Source organism: Pleurodeles waltl, chromosome 3_1, assembly GCF_031143425.1.
Source record: "Pleurodeles waltl isolate 20211129_DDA chromosome 3_1, aPleWal1.hap1.20221129, whole genome shotgun sequence".
NCBI lineage: Eukaryota > Metazoa > Chordata > Amphibia > Caudata > Salamandridae > Pleurodeles > Pleurodeles waltl.
Genome location: NC_090440.1, coordinates 1,170,023,248 through 1,170,043,580, shown reverse-complemented (window position 1 = coordinate 1,170,043,580; position 20,333 = coordinate 1,170,023,248). Strand labels below are relative to the sequence as shown.

At 40.9% G+C, this 20,333-nt stretch overlaps 1 protein-coding gene across 3 annotated transcripts in view; it reads right to left on the bottom strand.

Moving 5' to 3' along the window:
• The window catches only part of ZBTB44 (zinc finger and BTB domain containing 44), a 340,531-nt gene that overhangs the window by 125,829 nt on the left and 194,369 nt on the right, over positions 1–20,333 (bottom strand). For all 3 annotated transcript variants that reach the window (XM_069224464.1, XM_069224466.1, XM_069224465.1), the window contains one exon: positions 6,318–6,481. In XM_069224464.1, coding sequence (XP_069080565.1) covers positions 6,318–6,481 — 164 coding nt within the window. The remainder of the gene's footprint in view (positions 1–6,317; positions 6,482–20,333) is intronic.

The following is a 20,333-nucleotide window of genomic DNA, read 5'->3' as shown; positions in this document are numbered from 1 at the left end:
ATGTTTCTCAAAGGCAGGGCACTCTCAGCTCCATATGGGCATCTCCTAAACCCTAATCCTCCTTTAAACCTATTCACCACTGATGGACCACCAGCTACTCACGAAAACTACCTCTGCGTCTCATTAACTATGGCCGAAGGCAAGTACATTCTGGGAAATTTAAACACAGAAGTGTTTTTCATCTATTTAGTTTAAAAGTTGTACAGTTTTGCTGCAAAATCTTGTTGTTTAATTGCTAGTCTATAGTATAGCTAAAAGTCAGCGGGGAAAAACACTATGATTCAGCTAGAGCTTGCCGGGTCATAGTTGTTTTCTTTTTGGGAAAAGAGCATTCTACAAGGATGGGAGAAAAAGCAACAACTAGGGAAGGAGAGAGTGGAGTTGGATGTAAGCAATGAGCATTAACGGGAAGAAATTGATCCTCCTTATCCTACTCTTGAATTAAGGTTGAAGTTTATGAATTATTAAATGTTTGCAAATGAGGCAGCAGTAACACTGGAACAGTCTTTCTTATGATGAAGTGATGTACTAGCACTGTGTTTATTCAGAGGTTAATCAGTTAAGTACCCTGGAGATAGTGAACAGTAGCACTGGTTGTATGCCGCGCTATGAAACAAAACAACTCTGGAAACGCACAGCACATGAAATCTGTTTTTATAATGACAGAACAAATAAAAAACGCTATAGAAGGAGCAGCAGGCTGGTGGGTGGGAGTGGGAAATTAATAGTACCTCCAGGAGCAGTAGACAGGCACTGGTTAAGTTAAGCAATCAGAGCTTGATCCCAACTCCACCGCAAGCATCAGAAGTGACATTTTCTCTGGAATAGCCAATTAGGGAACGCTGCAAAGAAGAGTGATGCAAAAGCGCACACATGGAAAGCAATGGGAGGGCTCCAAGCCCTTTTTGTACACAGTAGTATCTTGCAAGCGAGGCGCATGGGCTAACACATGCTCTCGCAGGCTTGACCCTAACAAAGGGTAATCCCTCTTCTGAGGTTATGCTTATGATAAAACAAGATTGACACAGAAGGGCCTGGATGATTATCTAAACATGAATATAATTTTCTCATTATCAAAAACACTTGGATGCCTGTGATATTTACGCTTCCTAAGATTCACAAAAACCTTACTAGTTCAGGATGTTGCTCAATATGTAGACTTATTCCTGAAATTATTTGTAGCTTTTACAAGGTCATTTGTCAACAGTATGGATTTTATCCAGCAACTTGAGGATCTTGATTTCAACAGCTCAAACCAACTACTGGTGACCATGACATTCCAGTATTATACATTATTATTCTTCCATACGAGGCACTTAAAGTTATTGCCAAGATTTGGACTCAAGGGAACATCACCACTGGGCCCCAACATAATTTATCGTTGTATTGACTGACATTGCCTTGACCTGTAATTTCTTTCAACTCATTGATGCATACTACTACCAGAGCAAGGGTGTAGCCGGGGGAGTGAGGGGGATGGGTTTGTGCCAGATCTAGTTATTCTTTTTATGGATAACTATGAACAGACACATTTGTTTAGTGATGGATACATTTAGGCGAACTATTTCCCACTGGTGTGGCTACATTGATGATGCCCTTTAAATCTGGGAATGTGATGACATCACTCAAACTATTCCACAACTGGGTTGACTAATGTTTTGCTGACATACAATTTACTATGAATTATAAAAATCAAAGTATCTAATTTCGTGATCTGACCAAAGAATTAGAGGAAGGCAAACTGTACAATACATTCTAGAAAAAACTCACAGAAAAAACTTTCTACTCTTGTTTTCTAGCCATCATCCCAGAGGCCTGCAGGATAATCTACCCTACGGGCAGTTTTTGATGGCACATAGGAATTTTACTAAAAAAGAAGATTACTTTAAAGACTGATACACTGACCACATGATAGGGTGAGGGGGATCTCCTGTTTCAACTCCTAAACAAGCAAAAAAGTGAACATGATACATGCACAGAGAAAGATTACTAAAACCCAAAATCCGCTCTCCCAACAAGAAAAGTATGATCTTTATTAGTACAATCATACTAACAGTAATGCCATTAGGAACATTCATTACAAACATTGGCATCTGGTTAACGATACTCTTGAACATGAGGAGTTTCCTACGTGTTCCTTCGAAAGGGGTACCAACATCAAAGATAGGAAGGTGAGAGCAGGTTTTCTGGCCCCAGTTGTTCCCACATTATAATCTCAATGGAGTTTGACACCAATAAACAGACATTTCAAATGTGTGAATTGCCTGGTGTGTAAATATTGCCATGAGATTGAATATTTTGAACATAAAAATATCAAATATTAAGTTCCTTTACTAACTGTAACTCAAACAATATCATAAATGCAATAAGGTGCCCTTATCTGGCGATGTATATCGGACAAAAACATGAATATTGCAACATCGGAGTAGAATCTATAGGGGAACAACTGGAGCACCCCTGGTAGAACATTTCCTTCATCAAGGCCATGCCATTGAAGACATCAAGTGGCAAGTGGTGGAGATACTTAAATGTGACCCTTGAGGCGGAAGTCTCAGCAACAAACCTTTGGCTCATAAATGTAGATGAATTGAACACACACAATCTATCCGTGATGGACTCAATAAGCAGGATGAGTGGTGTCAGTTCATCACACACAGGTCTGGTTAACGTTTTGCCATTCCTTTACATTATATGTATGCATTCTATATGGTGCCTGGATCGTAAGCAGTTATGAGACATGCATACACTATTTGATACCAACTGTACCCTGGGTATGTACATTGTTTATATATCTTTATTGATTAATGCATATATCTTAGGCAGACATTCAGTGGAAATCCATGCGGCGCTGGGATAAGTAATCCCCCATCGAAAGTCTAGGACTGCCCCCAAGTAAGGCTGTATTTGAAGGGTGTTGGAGGTGGAATGTGACTACACAGATGGTAAAGCCTAATTATTGAAGCAAGTTCATTGTGGCCAGAGTGTGCTGGAAGCACTTTTGACGAGTAGCGCTTTTGATCAACCATACAGTTAAATATGGTAAAATGTGTATGTTTTGCATGCACAGGTGAGCAGCTACCACTGCAAGACCAGGCCTCGAAAAACCTTAAAAATGTTACTAGACCTGCAGGTCGAGTAACTTGAATAATCTATTCAACCCTAACTGCAATGTACTTGACCCGTAAATGGGTCTCAAATTGTGCGATCCTAGGCAAATATTTTAGATTACAGAGTCTCCTTTTTCTTCATTCTCACATATAAGTGTACCTTCAAATATGTGAGCGCAGTATTTCTGCTGTACAAAAAAACCTCCTAGGTTTCATTAAATAGACTAAACGTTTGCACTACGTATAAAAAGAACCTAGCCCACATATGGGGTACACATGATCCACTACTTGTCTCTTAGTTTACTAATAGCATTGCAACCAGGGCGGGAGGATTTTTTTTTTAACACTCACTTTTAATAAATATGTTACTAAAGCATGATGTGGTCACACACTGTCATTTACAGACAGAACATTTCAAAGAAATGTCCGAAATCCGTCCAACTAACTTGCTGCTTTACTAATAAAACTATATAATGTATTACCAAATCTGTGAAAATCTGGTTTCAGAAAACATATTTATTCTTTGCACATCACCAAGTAAGTGTTCTGATCTGTTTTCACCCTATTAAAATATTTTTACATCACACAGAAGTACAAACAATGGGCTTTGACAACTACTGAAATACATTTTGAAATGTGTGTACAGATGACTTGGCTATTTAAATGTTGTGTGTTAGGAAAAAACTGATAAAATCCTCAAACTCTGCAGTCAGAGGAAAATTAATTTTAAGACAAACTGACTTTTTACCTCTGTCTCTGAGCTCAGAGCAAATGTGGCAATAACAATATTTAAAGGAATCCTTCACTTTCTGACCAAACAGAACACCTGTTCTATGTCAACTCGCCAGAAGGGATGAGTAAGTCCTAAAAAATAGCTTGAACTGGTAACATAAGACTCGCCATAGCGAGTGGGCGAGAATTTTCAAGGCCTGGAGATGTTTGATGAAGACCAAGGGTGCAGTTGGGAACCCAAAAGGGAGCACTTTGAATTGGAAATGCTGGTTGTTTATTACCAACCTGAGGTATTGCAATGCACTGTTTGAATAGGAATGTTGAAATAGGCGTCCTTGAGGTTAAGTGTAGCCATAAAGTCGCCTTGCTGTAGTAATGGAATTACATCTTGAAGAGTGACCATGTGGAAGTTGCTCTGAGAGAATATATTTGTTTTGAGGTCTGAGGTCCAAGATTGGTCTCAAGGACCAGTTCTTTTTTGGGGAATAAGGAAGTAGAGTAAATAGGCTCCTGTGTCTTGCTGGTATATTGTCACTGGTCTATGGCCCCCTTTTTTGGGGAGTGCTTGAACTTCCTCCTTGAACAACAGCTGATGTTCTGATGAGAGTTTGTGTTTGCGAGGTGGAATGTTTGGAGGTGTGGAAGTGAGCTCCAGACAATAACCATGTTGGATAATATACAATTTTTGGTTGGAGGTGTTAAAGGTCTGGGTATGAACTGGCAGGTGGCTCTGCATCGAGAAAAGTCACAAAGGTCATCATGTGGTGTGATGTAAAACTCGCTGGTTGTATAACAGCAAACTTTCCAAGTAAGGAACAGTATGTTTTTCCTCAAACCAAAGAAGAGAAAGAGATGTTAGTATGACCTTGATGAACTTCACCAGAGCAGACTTGGTTATATTCAAGTGCTATGGTAATGTAATTCACCAACCAGAATCGTCTGGTACTTCTAGCGAAGTCTACTAGGGATACGTTTTGTTGAAGTCATACAAAACATAGAAGCATAAGTTTAGCTTTAGCTATATTTATTGGAGAGAAGATCAATTTTTTTCCATTTACTAACTACTGATAGAGTTTGGTTGTCAGCATTAAGGTATGGCTGCAAAACAGAGTAAGATGGAATATGTAAAATGTCCTCTCTGACTCAACAACATAAGCAGGGTGTCTATTCAGAAGGCAACAGCTGGGAGAAGTGGACATGTGGGGGGTCTAATCTTATTAATCGTTACAATAGTAGAAAGACGGAACTATGCCTCTCTATATAAATATCAGATAAATACTCACTTTCTAAAAATGACACACAACACATGACTGCAACTAGTACACTAAAACTTCGCAAGGTTAAGCATTGAAGCAAGGTCTCTAACCCATTATTTTTAGCAGACTTGAAAAAAAACAAGCAACAGTGTAAGCTGTCCATTTAACGGTGAATCTGCTCACCTACCCTTCTCATGGACCACCCCTCTGATGAAAGGTCATTAATTGCAGCAGTACCCTGGGGTTGATAAGTATGTTCATGCTTTACCACAGGAATGCAAGCTGAATGGCACTGCAACCACAGGAATTATCCACACTGAAATGAAATGGCCACAGCCAAGGAACCATGCACCCCCTATCGACACCCTACATAGTTACCAGTGATAAGACAACAAACAGCAGAGTGGTGGAATTGCGGAAAGTGATGTAGGAATTCAAGATGTAAAGGAAGTGACGATGCACGAAAAATACTTAATTTAAATACTTTTTTCAAAGTTTTTCACAGTCCTATTCTAGAGCAAATCAGAATCAAAAGTACAGACTTGTTGAAAATAAATAACCGCAGAAGAAATCTTTTAAAACTTGTAAATATAGCTCCACAGATTAAGCATTCCTCATAGAAGTACATGTTTGACTGAATGTACTTTATCCTCTGTTCCCATAAAGTAGATGAGGATAACTGACTCTAAGAAGAAGAAAGTTACATGGAATTGGAAGCAATAAACACAGCACTAAAGGTGTCCTCTTTTCTTCTTGGGTGTCTCAATGAACGCGAAAATGAATAATATAATTTTTTAACAAATCATGTTTTACACTTTTTCTGAATCATTACAAAAACACATATTTGAATTCTGCCTCTAAGAAAAAAACACCTGTTTGCACAACAATGGAAATGGTTTACACGTTCTTAGAACACAAATAGACTGATCTTCAAATAGAAAGGTGTTATACTCTACATTGAAGGCGTCTCAAGCCACCACAGTAATGACTTTCTTAGTGCTCCCAAACTGGATTGCTATTTAGTGCGGACGGTAATGAATTCCAGCTTGTGTTTGGATTATCAGACAACTGTCCTTCACTGCAAGCTGTATAAGGAAAAGTAACTTTCAGCTTTTATCCCAGCTTATAGTCTGTAGCCATTTGGCCTCCAGGTTTGGAAGTTATCTTATTTTTTTATATGAAAGAAGCAACATTTATTCTATGTTGCACTTGCACCTCTTACCAGAATGTATGAGCATGTGCTGTTTCAGATTCTGGATACGAGTGAAACGGACTCCGCAAGTTGGGCACTGAAAAGGCCTGTCTGGACCATTTGGGCTGGGCCGTTCTGTGCTGCTGGTGGAGGGAGCGATGTAGAGTTGGTACGGGTACTGGATATTGTCCAACCTGAAAGAATAAAAAACGTTAAAAAAGGATCCCTTCTGAAAAGATGTACAAACAAATATTTATTTGCAATATAAAGGCACGCGTTGCCTATCATAAGGTTTCAGGAGGGAACGAATGGGCGCAAAGTGAAACATATAATAACAATAGACTTGGGCTACCGAAGTTTTCAGGAAAGGAACAAAATAATGCACACTACAGCAGTGAGACTAAGGACAACATCAGAACCAGTCACCCACTGCACGTCAGAAATGTAGAAGAAAAAAAACAAAAAACTCGGCCATCTGCTAGAGAAAAGCTCAAACTCACTATTTTGGTGCAAGACTATGTACTGAACATGTTGGCACCTGTTGAGCCACAGAAAAAACATCATATTCCATATCTGAAAACGATATAGTCAGGATTCAATTCCTCATCTAAGACCAGAGGTAAGCAGGATGTCTGGGAATGTTTAACATAACTGTATAATAATTCTATTTTTTAACTGTATAATAATTCTATTTTTAGAATATTTAAAATATCCCTGTTAAACAATATATTATCTATTTCTGATTCAAATGCATACATGCCTCTGTGAAATGTCGTCCAGTGTAAAATTGTTCAGACCTCAATACATATGCACTTTGAAGTTTCATTGTAAAATTTACAACCATGTCTTACATAGTTTTTTAACACTGTTTAGGCAGGTAATTTAAAACACATATTTTTAGTTTCTTTTAAGAACGAAAAGTCTACAGTTATGATAAAGGAAGAAAATGTGGCACTATAACTGAATTGTGTTCAGTACACCATGTCATCTTTTTGAGGTGAAAATAGATTAAATAATTTATAGTGAACAAACTGATGCTTGGGGGAAACACTTTCAAATGAACCTCGAAAACAGGGCCAATCGTACGCCACAGTGGCCAACTACATATAAAATCATGGGTTGTTCCAATAGGTTTCGCCTATGAATGCTCTTTTGGTTTTGTCACTGTTTTATGGATATGTTGCACAGTAGCGGAGCAACATAGCTAGCTGAAAGTAAAGAAAATAGTGCTATGAAGCTGCCAGCGCTGGTCGCGTTGCAGCACTTCTTTTTTTTGTTTACTTAAAGCCTTGTTGCTACTCAGCCTGCGCTGCTGTGCAGCATGTCTAAAACCTCATTGACAAAGTCACTAGATATCGCAAATGTGAAACCCATGCTTGTTATTTGTTGTTTAGTTTACAAATTATTTTGCCGACAATGCTGTCTCAAGTCAAACCTACTTAATGCGACCTTGTGTAATGTAAATGGGATGCATGCAAAGCTCATCAGTACCTTTGGGCCAGTCTGCGCTATATACAACAAAAAATAAAAAATACCGTGTGTGCAATCTTCGTGCGCAATGCACGTCATACAGCAATTTATACATCCCTGTATCCAAGCTTTCAGTGTCTTTCTAGATTCCATGTGACTGAATTGTAATGTGAACACTGGCCATTTATGCAACTAACACAACAGATTCAATTGTGCCCTCACACTGACTGTTGTTCGCTTTCATTGCCCGGGTCCTTCTCCTTATTTTACCTCTTCTAAATGGCTGAAAAGTAACCTCGGGATTAAGACCTGTAACTTGGAAGCCAAAGACCGAGCTTATCAGTAGGCATCCAACCCACTGAGCTGTGTTGTCTGCAGCATGGCTGGATGAATGATTACTTGGATGGAGAAATACTTGAATAGATGGATGTGGTTGGGTAGATTGGTGGATTTAACACGATTCTATATGGGACATTTTGCAACAGCCTCGGTATGCGTGAATATGTCATTAAAAAACATAATCCAAACTGTAATAATACAGGGAGTGCAGAATTATTAGGCAAGTTGTATTTTTGAGGATTAATTTTATTATTGAACAACAACCATGTTCTCAATGAACCCAAAAAACTCATTAATATCAAAGCTGAATATTTTTGGAAGTAGTTTTTAGTTTGTTTTTAGTTTTAGCTATGTTAGGGGGATATCTGTGTGTGCAGGTGACTATTACTGTGCATAATTATTAGGCAACTTAACAAAAAAATATATATACCCATTTCAATTATTTATTATTACCAGTGAAACCAATATAACATCTCAACATTCACAAATATACATTTCTGACATTCAAAAACAAAACAAAAACAAATCAGTGACCAATATAGCCACCTTTCTTTGCAAGGACACTCAAAAGCCTGCCAACCATGGATTCTGTCAGTGTTTTGATCTGTTCACCATCAACATTGCGTGCAGCAGCAACCACAGCCTCCCAGACACTGTTCAGAGAGGTGTACTGTTTTCCCTCCTTGTAAATCTCACATTTGATGATGGACCACAGGTTCTCAATGGGGTTCAGATCAGGTGAACAAGGAGGCCATGTCATTAGATTTCCTTCTTTTATACCCTTTCTTGCCAGCCACGCTGTGGAGTACTTGGACGCGTGTGATGGAGCATTGTCCTGCATGAAAATCATGTTTTTCTTGAAGGATGCAGACTTCTTCCTGTACCACTGCTTGAAGAAGGTGTCTTCCAGGAACTGGCAGTAGGACTGGGAGTTGAGCTTGACTCCATCCTCAACCCGAAAAGGCCCCACAAGCTCAAATTTGATGATACCAGCCCAAACCAGTACTCCACCTCCACCTTGCTGGCGTCTGAGTCGGACTGGAGCTCTCTGCCCTTTACCAATCCAGCCACGGGCCCATCCATCTGGCCCATCAAGACTCACTCTCATTTCATCAGTCCATAAAACCTTAGAAAAATCAGTCTTGAGATATTTCTTGGCCCAGTCTTGACGTTTTAGCTTGTGTGTCTTGTTCAGTGGTGGTCGTCTTTCAGCCTTTCTTACCTTGGCCATGTCTCTGAGTATTGCACACCTTGTGCTTTTGGGCACTCCAGTGATGTTGCAGCTCTGAAATATGGCCAAACTGGTGGCAAGTGGCATCGTGGCAGCTGCACGCTTGACTTTTCTCAGTTCATGGGCAGTTATTTTGCGCCTTGGTTTTTCCACACGCTTCTTGCGACCCTGTTGACTATTTTGAATGAAACGCTTGATTGTTCGATGATCACGCTTCAGAAGCTTTGCAATTTTAAGAGTGCTGCATCCCTCTGCAAGATATCTCACTATTTTTGACTTTTCTGAGCCTGTCAAGTCCTTCTTTTGACCCATTTTGCCAAAGGAAAGGAAGTTGCCTAATAATTATGCACACCTGATTTAGGGTGTTGATGTCATTAGACCACACCCCTTCTCATTACAGAGATGCACATCACCTAATATGCTTAATTGGTAGTAGGCTTTCGAGCCTATACAGCTTGGAGTAAGACAACATGCATAAAGAGGATGATGTGGTCAAAATACTCATTTGCCTAATAATTCTGCACTCCCTGTAAAAATCATCTTATATCGAAATATAGTGCTATCCTAAGGCAGTAACAGGAAAGCCACTGTTCTCTGCCACCCCAGTTATCTAAGTCCAGGTGACTTTATGTAGGGATGCCATCCCAGAGCTTAAAGGGCATGCAAATCTCCCCTTTGTTAATCTAAAATCGAACATATTGTTTAACATGGAAATTACAGGCGGATTTAAGCACCCCCTCTTATCCTGTGTTGCCTTGAAAGCAGTTAAATAGCCATACAGGTTTATGCACTGCTGCTGAGATTCTTGTGCAAAACGAACTTGTGTATCCAGCGCAAGGCAACTCATTTGTTAATCCTTCTGAAGTCGATAAAATGTGCACTCCCAAGTTGTTGATGAACAATCCCTGTGAATCAACATGCTGTAAAGCGGGAAGGCAGCTGCCGAATACACTTTATAAAACACAACCCTGATAGTCCCCTGTAGTTCATACCAGGCAGTTGCAAAAACACAATGTTAACTTTGGTTATATTATATTGACCAATTGTAGACATTTACACAACACCAGGATGAGGTGTTTCTTATCCATTAGGTCAAAGGGGATAACTTTCACAAACAGGCCACAAAGAAGCCACTGCAACTTCTTAATGTAAACAACAGGATGGCTCATTGGGTTGAGGGACTGCTATGGAGATCTGCACAGGGGTGTGGAATTTAATAAAATATTTACTTGTCCATGGGACAAGTTGCTTCCTAAATCTACTTGACGTGTAAAAAAATGTACTTGTGCCTTTGGTGCCATGTAGTGCGGCGACAAAGTATGGCAGCAATTTCATTATGTAAAAACTCTGATAATAGCCTCTCTGATTATGCCAGGGCTACTACAATAGTAGGGTTTAAATACTACCATTCCAGGCCCTACATTTGCAATTTCCTTACTTTGCCACCTTTCCACAAATCTACATTCTGGAGGAAACAGTAAACAATAGTTCCAGGGCTGGAATGCCTTTGATACTGTGCAACCCTACAAACTTGCATGTTTTAAAGATTTTCACCAGCTCTTCTCTTATCTTTTCCAATACTAAGCAAGGTTGGAAATTTACTCCTGGCAAGGGCAGAAGTAGACGTTCTGCCAGGGTCACGACAAAAGTGGCTCAAAGGAAAGTGAACTTGTAAACGCTCAATACATTTTCGCATCAGCAAATCTACACATGCATATTTGCTCGTGCTAAAATACAGTTCACAAATATTTTCTAGGAGTACAATTTCCTGGTCTACTTCTGTAAATTCTTGGGAATTCAGGAAAGCCACTAATACAAAGACATATACTGTAGGTGCACTTTTGTGACTTTCTTTAAGAATTGGGCCCCAGTTAGGTCTGGCGTTAACCAAGACATTTTGGTTTTATTCAAATTCTATTTCTCTCTCTAGTCATCTGTCACATTGCCACACAAAGTAGTTTTGTTCAGTGCCAGGAACTACAGTGGCAATGTGTGCTTTTTGAACCCCCAAAAAACTTTTATTGCTTTTAGCCAATGTTTGTTACAGTCGTGAGGGCCTGGCAGCTCCCACAACAATAAAGTGTTACAAAAGCCATGTCAAAAAAAGACACACACTGACAAAACCAAAAGACTGACAACCAATATCAAGTTGGTTGACTTTGCCAGTGCTTGTTTTTTTTCATGCTTCCCATAATCTTGTTGAAAAAGGTTACACTGATTTTCCATTATTAATATTTTTTGGAAATACTAGCATGCATCAACACATTTTAGTAAATGCTGCTTCAAAGAGATAGTTCCTAAAATTTCACAGTAATTTAGCAAAATCTTTTTATCCACTTGCTTTTTTCCCTCAACATTTAATTTTGAAGAAAAAAGAATAACCAATCTTGGTTACAAGCTTCTGAAAACATCTGCATCTAATCAGACAGCATTATAGGAGCATTCAACTTAAATTGTTAAATCTTTCAAATGTGTATACACCTTTTTTTTTTTACTGAAACCACTGTCAATAGTGCAGTTTGACCTTACAATGTTTATTTAGATTGCTCACCCTAATAATAAAGGCTTTGCATTAATGAAGCATTGATACAAGTTCAAATAAGATTAACTTACGGACACAAGTATTACCTTAACAGCAGACAGTTCCCTTCCCTTTAAACTGACAGCTGAAGGGTTTGTGCTGCAGTGGTTTGGGCCTACTTGTGCCAGGACAAAATTAACATGAAAACTTGTTGTCCTTGAAGTAAAACAATATGCCCTAGGCGTTGGGCTGTAGGAATTCCACACCCCTGTCTGTGTGTCACCGATAGCATGATGGGGGGAAAACTATATTATAAAAAGCCATATATTAAAGAGCTAAGGAAGCGTTCTGCATGTGCTTCCTCAGTGGGACTAGATTAATCACATCTGTCCCTGAAACTGCTCTGTGTTCCTGCAAGCGTTGAATAAAGAGTACGGTACGCTTTGAAAATAAAATGTATACGTAACAATACTGTTTCACCATAGTTAATGCTGTGCCCGCATTGTTCAAGGCAAAGCAGGGGAACATGCGTGCCTGCTGCTCCCAGGCAGGAGTCAGTCAGCTCAGTCAGTCAAAAAAGTGTTTAGACCATTAGTCTTTAAACAATATACAACATATAAACATCTCATCTTTAGATAAAAAGATACATTAAAATGGCATAATCACACAAACATTATTAAACTTTGCATAAACACGTACACTAAAAAGACAGTAAATATTAAAATACCAACCATACATATTAAACCTTACATAAAATCCGTACATCCGTACATATAATCCGTTTGAACATAACATCCTAAAATATGCAAGGTATAGAGGGGTCACTGCCCAAGACCTTTTGAGTTTATTACTACAATTCTACTTAAAATAGATACAAAATTAGCTAGCCTCCTCATGTTCCTCTAAAGACATTTTTATAGCAAACATAAACCGCTCAATAGTGCATGCTTCATCCACAAAACGCATATCAGTTAAAAATGCCAGTGCCTGCGCAGGATTACTGATACCATATTTAAAAAAAATACTGGGCATAAAATAATCCTCGTGAGGGCAAAAATTTTAGACAATCCATGAGAATGTTAGATTGACGCAATAAATGTTCAGGCAACATGTACAGTTACCCACTGAATTGGTCATTATATTTTTTACTTTTTCACTAGAGTAACATGAGTTGCTGCCAGTACTTAGCCTTAGTAACTCATACCTGAGCTGACGGTTTGGTAGTACATCCACATACGGAAACTATTCTTTATTGTACCAGGAGTGAAGTATGAACTGGACTGAGCTTTTCCCCTTTAGGTACTGCCTATCACGTTCTGTGAACAGAACCTTTATTTGGGCCGGAAGTTCACTCCTTGAGATCTCAATATCCAACCTCTGGCGGCACTTTGTAACACATATTTCCCTGCATGTGACCCCCAGATTCTTCCTTGCCTCCGTGGGCCATTTCAATTCACTTTGCAACATCTCGTTTTTACACAAGAGAGAGACCTTTCGAACATCACCAGCGTTCAAGGTCTGCCAAAATCTACTTATTGCTGCTTGGGCCATAACACTCCATAACACTGTGTCTGTCTCTAATCTTTCAGCCTGTACCATTGACGAGCCTGGCAGATATAGTAAACTTTTCAACCATTTTCCCTCCTCATAATTGCGACTACTTTTTCCACTCCTACCCTTCAGTTCCGCTACATACTGAAACTGAGGGCAGGTTAAACAGAAGTATAGGCTTTAAAGCGGGCCTAAGGTACATCTCCACATAAACCCTATTACATTTTTCAGCCCGCTGATGAAGCAAGCGCTCTTGCTTTTAAAACTTCCATATGCATATATTATTTTAGGGACCTCGCAAACGGAACTCCTAGGTACTTATATTCACTAACCGATTCCTGTATGGTGGGGTCTATATACCATGTGAACTTTACAGGTTTTTTTTACCAAAGCTCAGTACCTTCGTTATGTCCAGGTTCACCACCAGTTTTTTGTTATTACAATATTCCCTGCACAGATCCAACTTCCTCTGCATGCCTATCTCTGTTAAATCCAGATTCAAAAGATTGTCTGCATATAAAAGGCATACAATATGTTTCCCATTCACTGTGGGGCTAACGCCCCTTGTTGCTATAAGGGAATTAGGCAAGTCAGCTATAAGCAAGAAGAAAAGCAGGGGGGCCAAGACACAGCCCTGCCTTGGCCCGTTATCAATTAAAATGTTCTGGGTAGGGGTCTCCTCCGTGTCCATTATTACCACCAGATCAAACGTGGTCTGGAAGTCTACGAAGCAGCAGAAAAAACTGCCCCTTTGTTGCACGGACTTCCGCACGAGCGACTAGAAGCAGTGGTCTATCGTGGAGTGGCATTCCTTAAAACCCCCCGGTTCTGGGTGTTAAATATGGTTTGACTCGGCCCATTCCTTTAGTCTCCCTAGTATGATGTTCGCAAATAATTTTTCTCCAACGTCCAGCAAATTAATCAGCGTATAGTTCTTTGGGGCTTTCATGTTACCTTCTCTTGTGTATAGATCTGATCCAGTTATCCAGGAAACAACCTGTGCTTAATACAACATGGAACATGAAGTGGAAGAATTCTGTCCACCAATCCGCCCTACTTTTTATTATCACAGCGGGTTGGACCTTCACTTTTTGGTGGAGATCTTTGGGTAGTTCTAGGGAATTTTTCTCCTTCTGCCTTACACCCCTAAACACCGCCCCCCTCCTCCCTGGCATTTCCACATTCATCTTGTATGGGGTTTATACTGCCTATACCTGATAGATTCTCCCGGTTTCCTTACCAGTATTGGGCATTTGGATACATAAAACCACTGTGAACCAACATTCGGGACTCCACCCTCTTCTACAACCCTAAGAGCAGGGAACTTCATTCCTTCCTTAACACGTCTTACAAGTGTCGGCATGTCATCTTTTATTTGCTTTAATTCCGACGCAATAATTTGCAGTTGGTCCTTCTGAGATTTTATAATGTCATTGTTCATCAAAGTAACCTTCAGCAGTCCTTGCAAAAATGTTTGTAAAATCAACATTTTATCCAGCATAGAGGCTGAAGGGGATGCAGCTATCTCTAAATTTAAAATAGAATTTTGCACAGATCTTTCTAAAGTATTGTTCCCTACAGCCAACAACTGCTCCTGTGAGTTTCCGGGCCCTCTTTACGATCCTTGGGTGCCACAACATTTCGTCTCTCCTCTTGGTCGCCTACACCACCCTCCCGATGCAACCCAATGTTATCTAATGGGGAGAAAAGCCACGGAAATGAGGATAGCCTTGGTTCCAATGCAAGTCCATGCTGGTCCATCATATTTAGATTATTTATAGAGGGAAGTCTGGGATTTGGTAGCTATCATTCCCTGATCCTCCTCGTTGCCCTTCTCCAGGGCCTCGTGGTTCAGAAAGGGGTTGCTTCATCTTAAAATCTTTACACACAAAGTCCCGAATGGATTTGGATACTGACGCCCCCCGTCTCACTACAAGAAGGGCTTCTGAGGTTATGGTAATTTTGTCTCTTTGTGTTGCCTCGCAACTGACTTATTTCTCCTTTGTGAGTTATTAGAGTCTCTTTTAAGGACTTGTTTCCTGCTGCATTGGATAGATCCTTCTTCAGGTGGCTGGTCAGACCCTTCTAAATTTTACCCCTTCCTGGCGCCATTTTGCTTATATTGTTAATACAATCTTTGCAGGGGTAAATACAGCTCTTGCTTAATATCCCGTAGCCACACTATTTGCGCTACTCACATGAGTTACCCAAAGTTGCAAAAACAGGATCCCCAGGTATCCTCCTTTGGCTAATACAGCAGGTGAGGTACCTCGGCACTTAAGCTGCCTAGTCACTTACCTTTGCTTCCTGAATTTACTTGAAACCTTAGCGCCAAGAAGCCGGTCCACTATCACCATCGAAAGGTTTCTTTGGACCTTAGATTATTTCCTATACATTACTTTGGCCCCCAGAGGCTTGATACAGCAAGGGACCTTTTTATCCTTTCTCTTTAATGCCACCAGAGCAGAGGTCAGTAGTAATAGTTACTCCTTGACCAATTCAGCAGGTACAGCGTGAACACTACTGTACACCAGCCACCTCACAGCTCCATGCGGGGGGGCAGTACAGTTGTGCACGTTATCCCGCAGAGGCTCACTGCAGGCTGACAAGAGGCTTACTGAGCCTTCACTACAAATTTCAGGGGTGTGGGGCTTAAGAACAGCAGCCCTCTGGCCCCAACTGTCCAGACCAGCGTGGTCTGTTTAAACTTGTTCCTTGATCCTCTCGTTCATAGCTAACCCAGTTCTTCCAATAGGACTCCAGATGTGCAGGAACACAGGGGCCGGCATGAGCACGGCAGCGTTCGTGTTCACAGGCTTCAGTGCGGTAGTTGTCCTCCCATGCAACACGGAAAGATGGGGAATGAGAGGCACCGCTCACCATCTTGGGCTCTTCAGCATAACCCTCTGGTATCGGCAGCAGTGGAAAAAGTGCACAGGCATGCAAGGGCAGCTTGCGGACAAGAACACCCACCATGAAAAATACGACGATGGAGGGAAGGAGGAGCACAATAACAGCTGAAGGCTGTTGCAAATACAGAGTACTCCAGTAGGCAGCACCTGGTGTTCATTTGCCATGCTCTATATTGTATCCACCTGCAGCCACTGCATTGCCATTGCGGAGAATGGGACCCTGCGTACCCACTGCTCATGGGCAAAATGGGAAAATGAGGCATGAGACACACTGCTCACCACCGTGGGCTCCACAGTATAACCCTTTGGTATCTGCAGTGTTAGCGGTAGAAAGCGTGCAAGCGTGCACAGGCGTCACACAAGGGAGATACTTTTTAAAAAACCAACACAGAATGCTTGAGCAGATGGACTGCAGATGTGTGCATTCCTAGAGCCTGCATTTGTAAAAATAATTTTAAAAAGTACCTTAGGAAGCATGTGGTCAGTGGAAGGACACCTGCCAGTAGCCAATGATGGGAAGGTGTACTTGGTCCAGGCTGGAAGGCAAAGCAGAGCAGGAAGTGAAAGCAGACAACGTGCTAGCCAATCAGACGCACGTAAATTAAAGTGACATTGGAACAAACAAATGGTGAGCGCAGGAAAGTAAAGGGAGGGTTCTAAGCCCGTTTTAAGATTTTTTTTAGGAATTCAAAAGACTTCACAAACAGAGCAAGCGCTGTGCATGCGAATTCTAATGTCGTAGTACTCTTGTTGTACCAATGAGTATGCTGGATTTTGGGGGGCAGTATCACCGAGCGTGGGGGATTGAGCCTCATCCCACGCCGTAAGACAGCTATTGGCCTAACCATTTCAGCAAGCTAGTAGCACCGCACCAGAACCGAGGGTGATTTGTGGCAGCCTAGTGCATGACCCTTTAAGACTCCTCAAGGAAGTCGTGGTGGAACATATCATACTCCTTTCTCTCAGTTATACATGTCTCATATATGCAAAGACATACAGAAGCAGGATCTGGTTCAATACATTTTCTGAAGCAACTGCATTCTATGTAGAAAGGCATGAATTGTGATTATTAGGATAATGAAACACAATACCAACAGAGCGCTGAAAAGGAAAGTGAAACAAAGGAAAAGTCCCACCATACTGTCACAATAGTGATTCTAAAATCCCTACCTGCAGTACTAAGATTCTACATGAGAGCAATAGCAGTGTTACCTTAATCTGTCCATCTAGTTCCCAGAAGGTCACCCACTCCCCAGACCTGTACAATAGGTAAAGCACAGGTATGTTGGTCTGCTGGTAGTCCTCCCACATAGATGAAGCGAAGGGGCAAAGTTACAGCCGAAACTGTGACAACCACATGCAGCATGAGATGGCGAGCTGACTTGAATGTTCCCTCTAAGATGGTGGGGGCAGTGTGGTATTTTATAATAAAACATCTGATGTTCCAAGAACTACCCAGACATGACAACACCTGTATAATGTACACTTTGTACCGGAAATACCCGGTAAACTATTGTGTGCAGCCTTGGATAATGCACTGGATGAAAATGTCATGCAAAGAAATGAATAACAAATTCTGCAGGAAAGGGCAACTGATAAAAATAATAAAACATCTCCAATAAAATGAAGCTTCTGCTAAAATAAGAGGTATACAATGAAAGGCAACTAGGTGGAAGGGCACAGGCCCCAGGCCTAGAGCTAAAATAATGTGCCAGTATAAATCCTAAAATAATCCCATAACACTAAAAAGGAATGGGGGGGTGTCTGTGGAAGTACCATAGCAAAATGCTAGTGAACGTGCGCTCTCAAAGAGCCATAGAACTGGTGTAAGGCAGTTCTGTCATTCACAGAGACAGGAGGTAGTCAGAGGAAACTGAGGCACCCCTGAGGAGGTGGGTGTCAGAGGCTGTTCCTGAAGAACAAGCTGGATTGGGACAGAAAAACAGAAGGTGGCATGGGGAGTGAGGCAATGCCCACAAAAAGGGTTTCTGTTAGCCCAGCATCTGATCTTACTTTGTATGTCCCATAAAAAACTTAATGGAGAAAGAAAAGGTAATTGGAAACTGGCAGGCACCACAATTATTAATATAGCAGCACCACCACTCAAAACAACCAAGTGTAAGAGTGCAGAGCACAACATTGACGAATTTCAGTGTGCAAGGTGAATCTCAAACGATCCACTTGAGGCCAATGGTAAACTATATTCACATATTTTGGGAGTGTGGGGGAATGGTGAGGGGATATTATGCATCAAACGGGCGAGAACTTTTATTGAAGTTCATGGGATTGAAAATCGATCCTAGACTGAAGAGGGGCGCCTCAATGGGAGACAAACAATACCTTGCTGGCCCCATCACAGCACTTCTCGAGCCCCTGGTAAAGAGCTCTTTGGTAGTTGGTGTAGGGGAGGCCTACAATTACCACAAACAAAACACTCCCTTTGACCCACACTGATGCGTGATGGAGATGTTCTGTACTGGAAATTTCTCGCAGCTGCATTTTTGGAGTTGGTGAGGTGCAGTGTGTGGGTAGGATAAGAATGAAACCTCTTAGCATGAACGCTTTACCCTGAAGATGGGTTGGTTACCCAAGTATGAACCCATGCTTTTGTGGTGGCGGTCCAGTGCGGTGTTCCATTTTTTAACCAAGGGAAGCATCTTTCTACATTACATGGATGTAGAAACATTCTTTAAAGGGTATTTACACCACGTCCTTCTCAAAGTCGGTCAGAAACAAATCGGTGTCTATCATCCTGTAAACTCCATGTGGCAGCAGTGCCTCTTAGGACAACATTCCCTGCTCGTATTTTTAAAGGCTCCGTCTATACAAATGGGAAAACAGAAGCTGCCCGCTTACAACTAGATCATAAAAGAAGTGTTGGATGGTAGTAAGCGGTAGAAAGTGTGCACGGGCGTCACGCAAGTGCAGCTCAACAAATAATGATTAAAAAAAAGGAATACAGTGAGCTTGAGCAGACAGACTACAGACACATGCATTCTTAGAGCCTGCATTGGTGAAAGAAAAAGGTGAAAGAAAAAATAATGAGGCATTTACAATGCAATGGGTCTCACATTTGCCTGAGTTAGAGCTATTAGCGTGGTAAATTCATAACTGGACTTTTCTTGCTATATAAATTGGTCAACCCTGCCTGCAAACTAGTGTTTCTTCAAATGCAACATTCAAAAAAATAATAAATAAAATGCAAATATGAACAAACTTACAATTCAGGCAATCTAATATCATCAAAGTCTTTTGAACTGTTTTGCTGCTGAATTTAATACAATTGCAAGGAAATGTTGGCATTTAAAGATGTCATACATTTAACTTTCACTCAAGATGCCACTTGTAACCGAAGTTGTAACGATGTTGGAGGGGTGATGGTGACGGCAGACAGAAACAGAAATCTGAGGGTTGGGCGGGAGGTGCTGGGAACAGCAGTGTGAGCCGACTGAAAGCACCATAGCCACCAGGAGCGTAGAGTCAGTCTGCAAAACAGTAACAAAACCGCCCCAAGGTGGGACAAACGTAAACCACTTACCGAAGGCAAGCCCTCACATGAATGAAAGTGATAGGCTTGACATGGGTAAAAGCCCACAATACTTACAACAGGTCGAAAGCGCTTGCACGCTCCACCTAAAAACTCAACACGTGTAATCTGCCCTAAATCGCCTCTGTGGAACGGTCTCCTCCAAGAACAAAATATATGCCTCAGCTAAACAGAATTGTCGCAAAAAGAAAAATACAAGTCATGAAGGAAATCGAATGCTGTTGCTCTGGAAAAAACGGATGGCAAACAATACATCTACTCATTAACTATGCGTTTATTTTTCACGACTGAGATCCGATTTTCTCAAAATCCGGATTCAAAGTAGTAAGCTAAAAGCATCCTTGATTCCGCCATACTGAGTGTGCTGTGAATGTTATTAAAATACTTTCAGTTTAAGAAAAAAAGAAAGACTCGAAGCAAAAAAAAATACACCATCGGTAGCTAATCATGCAGTTAGAAAACATATCTTAGTAGT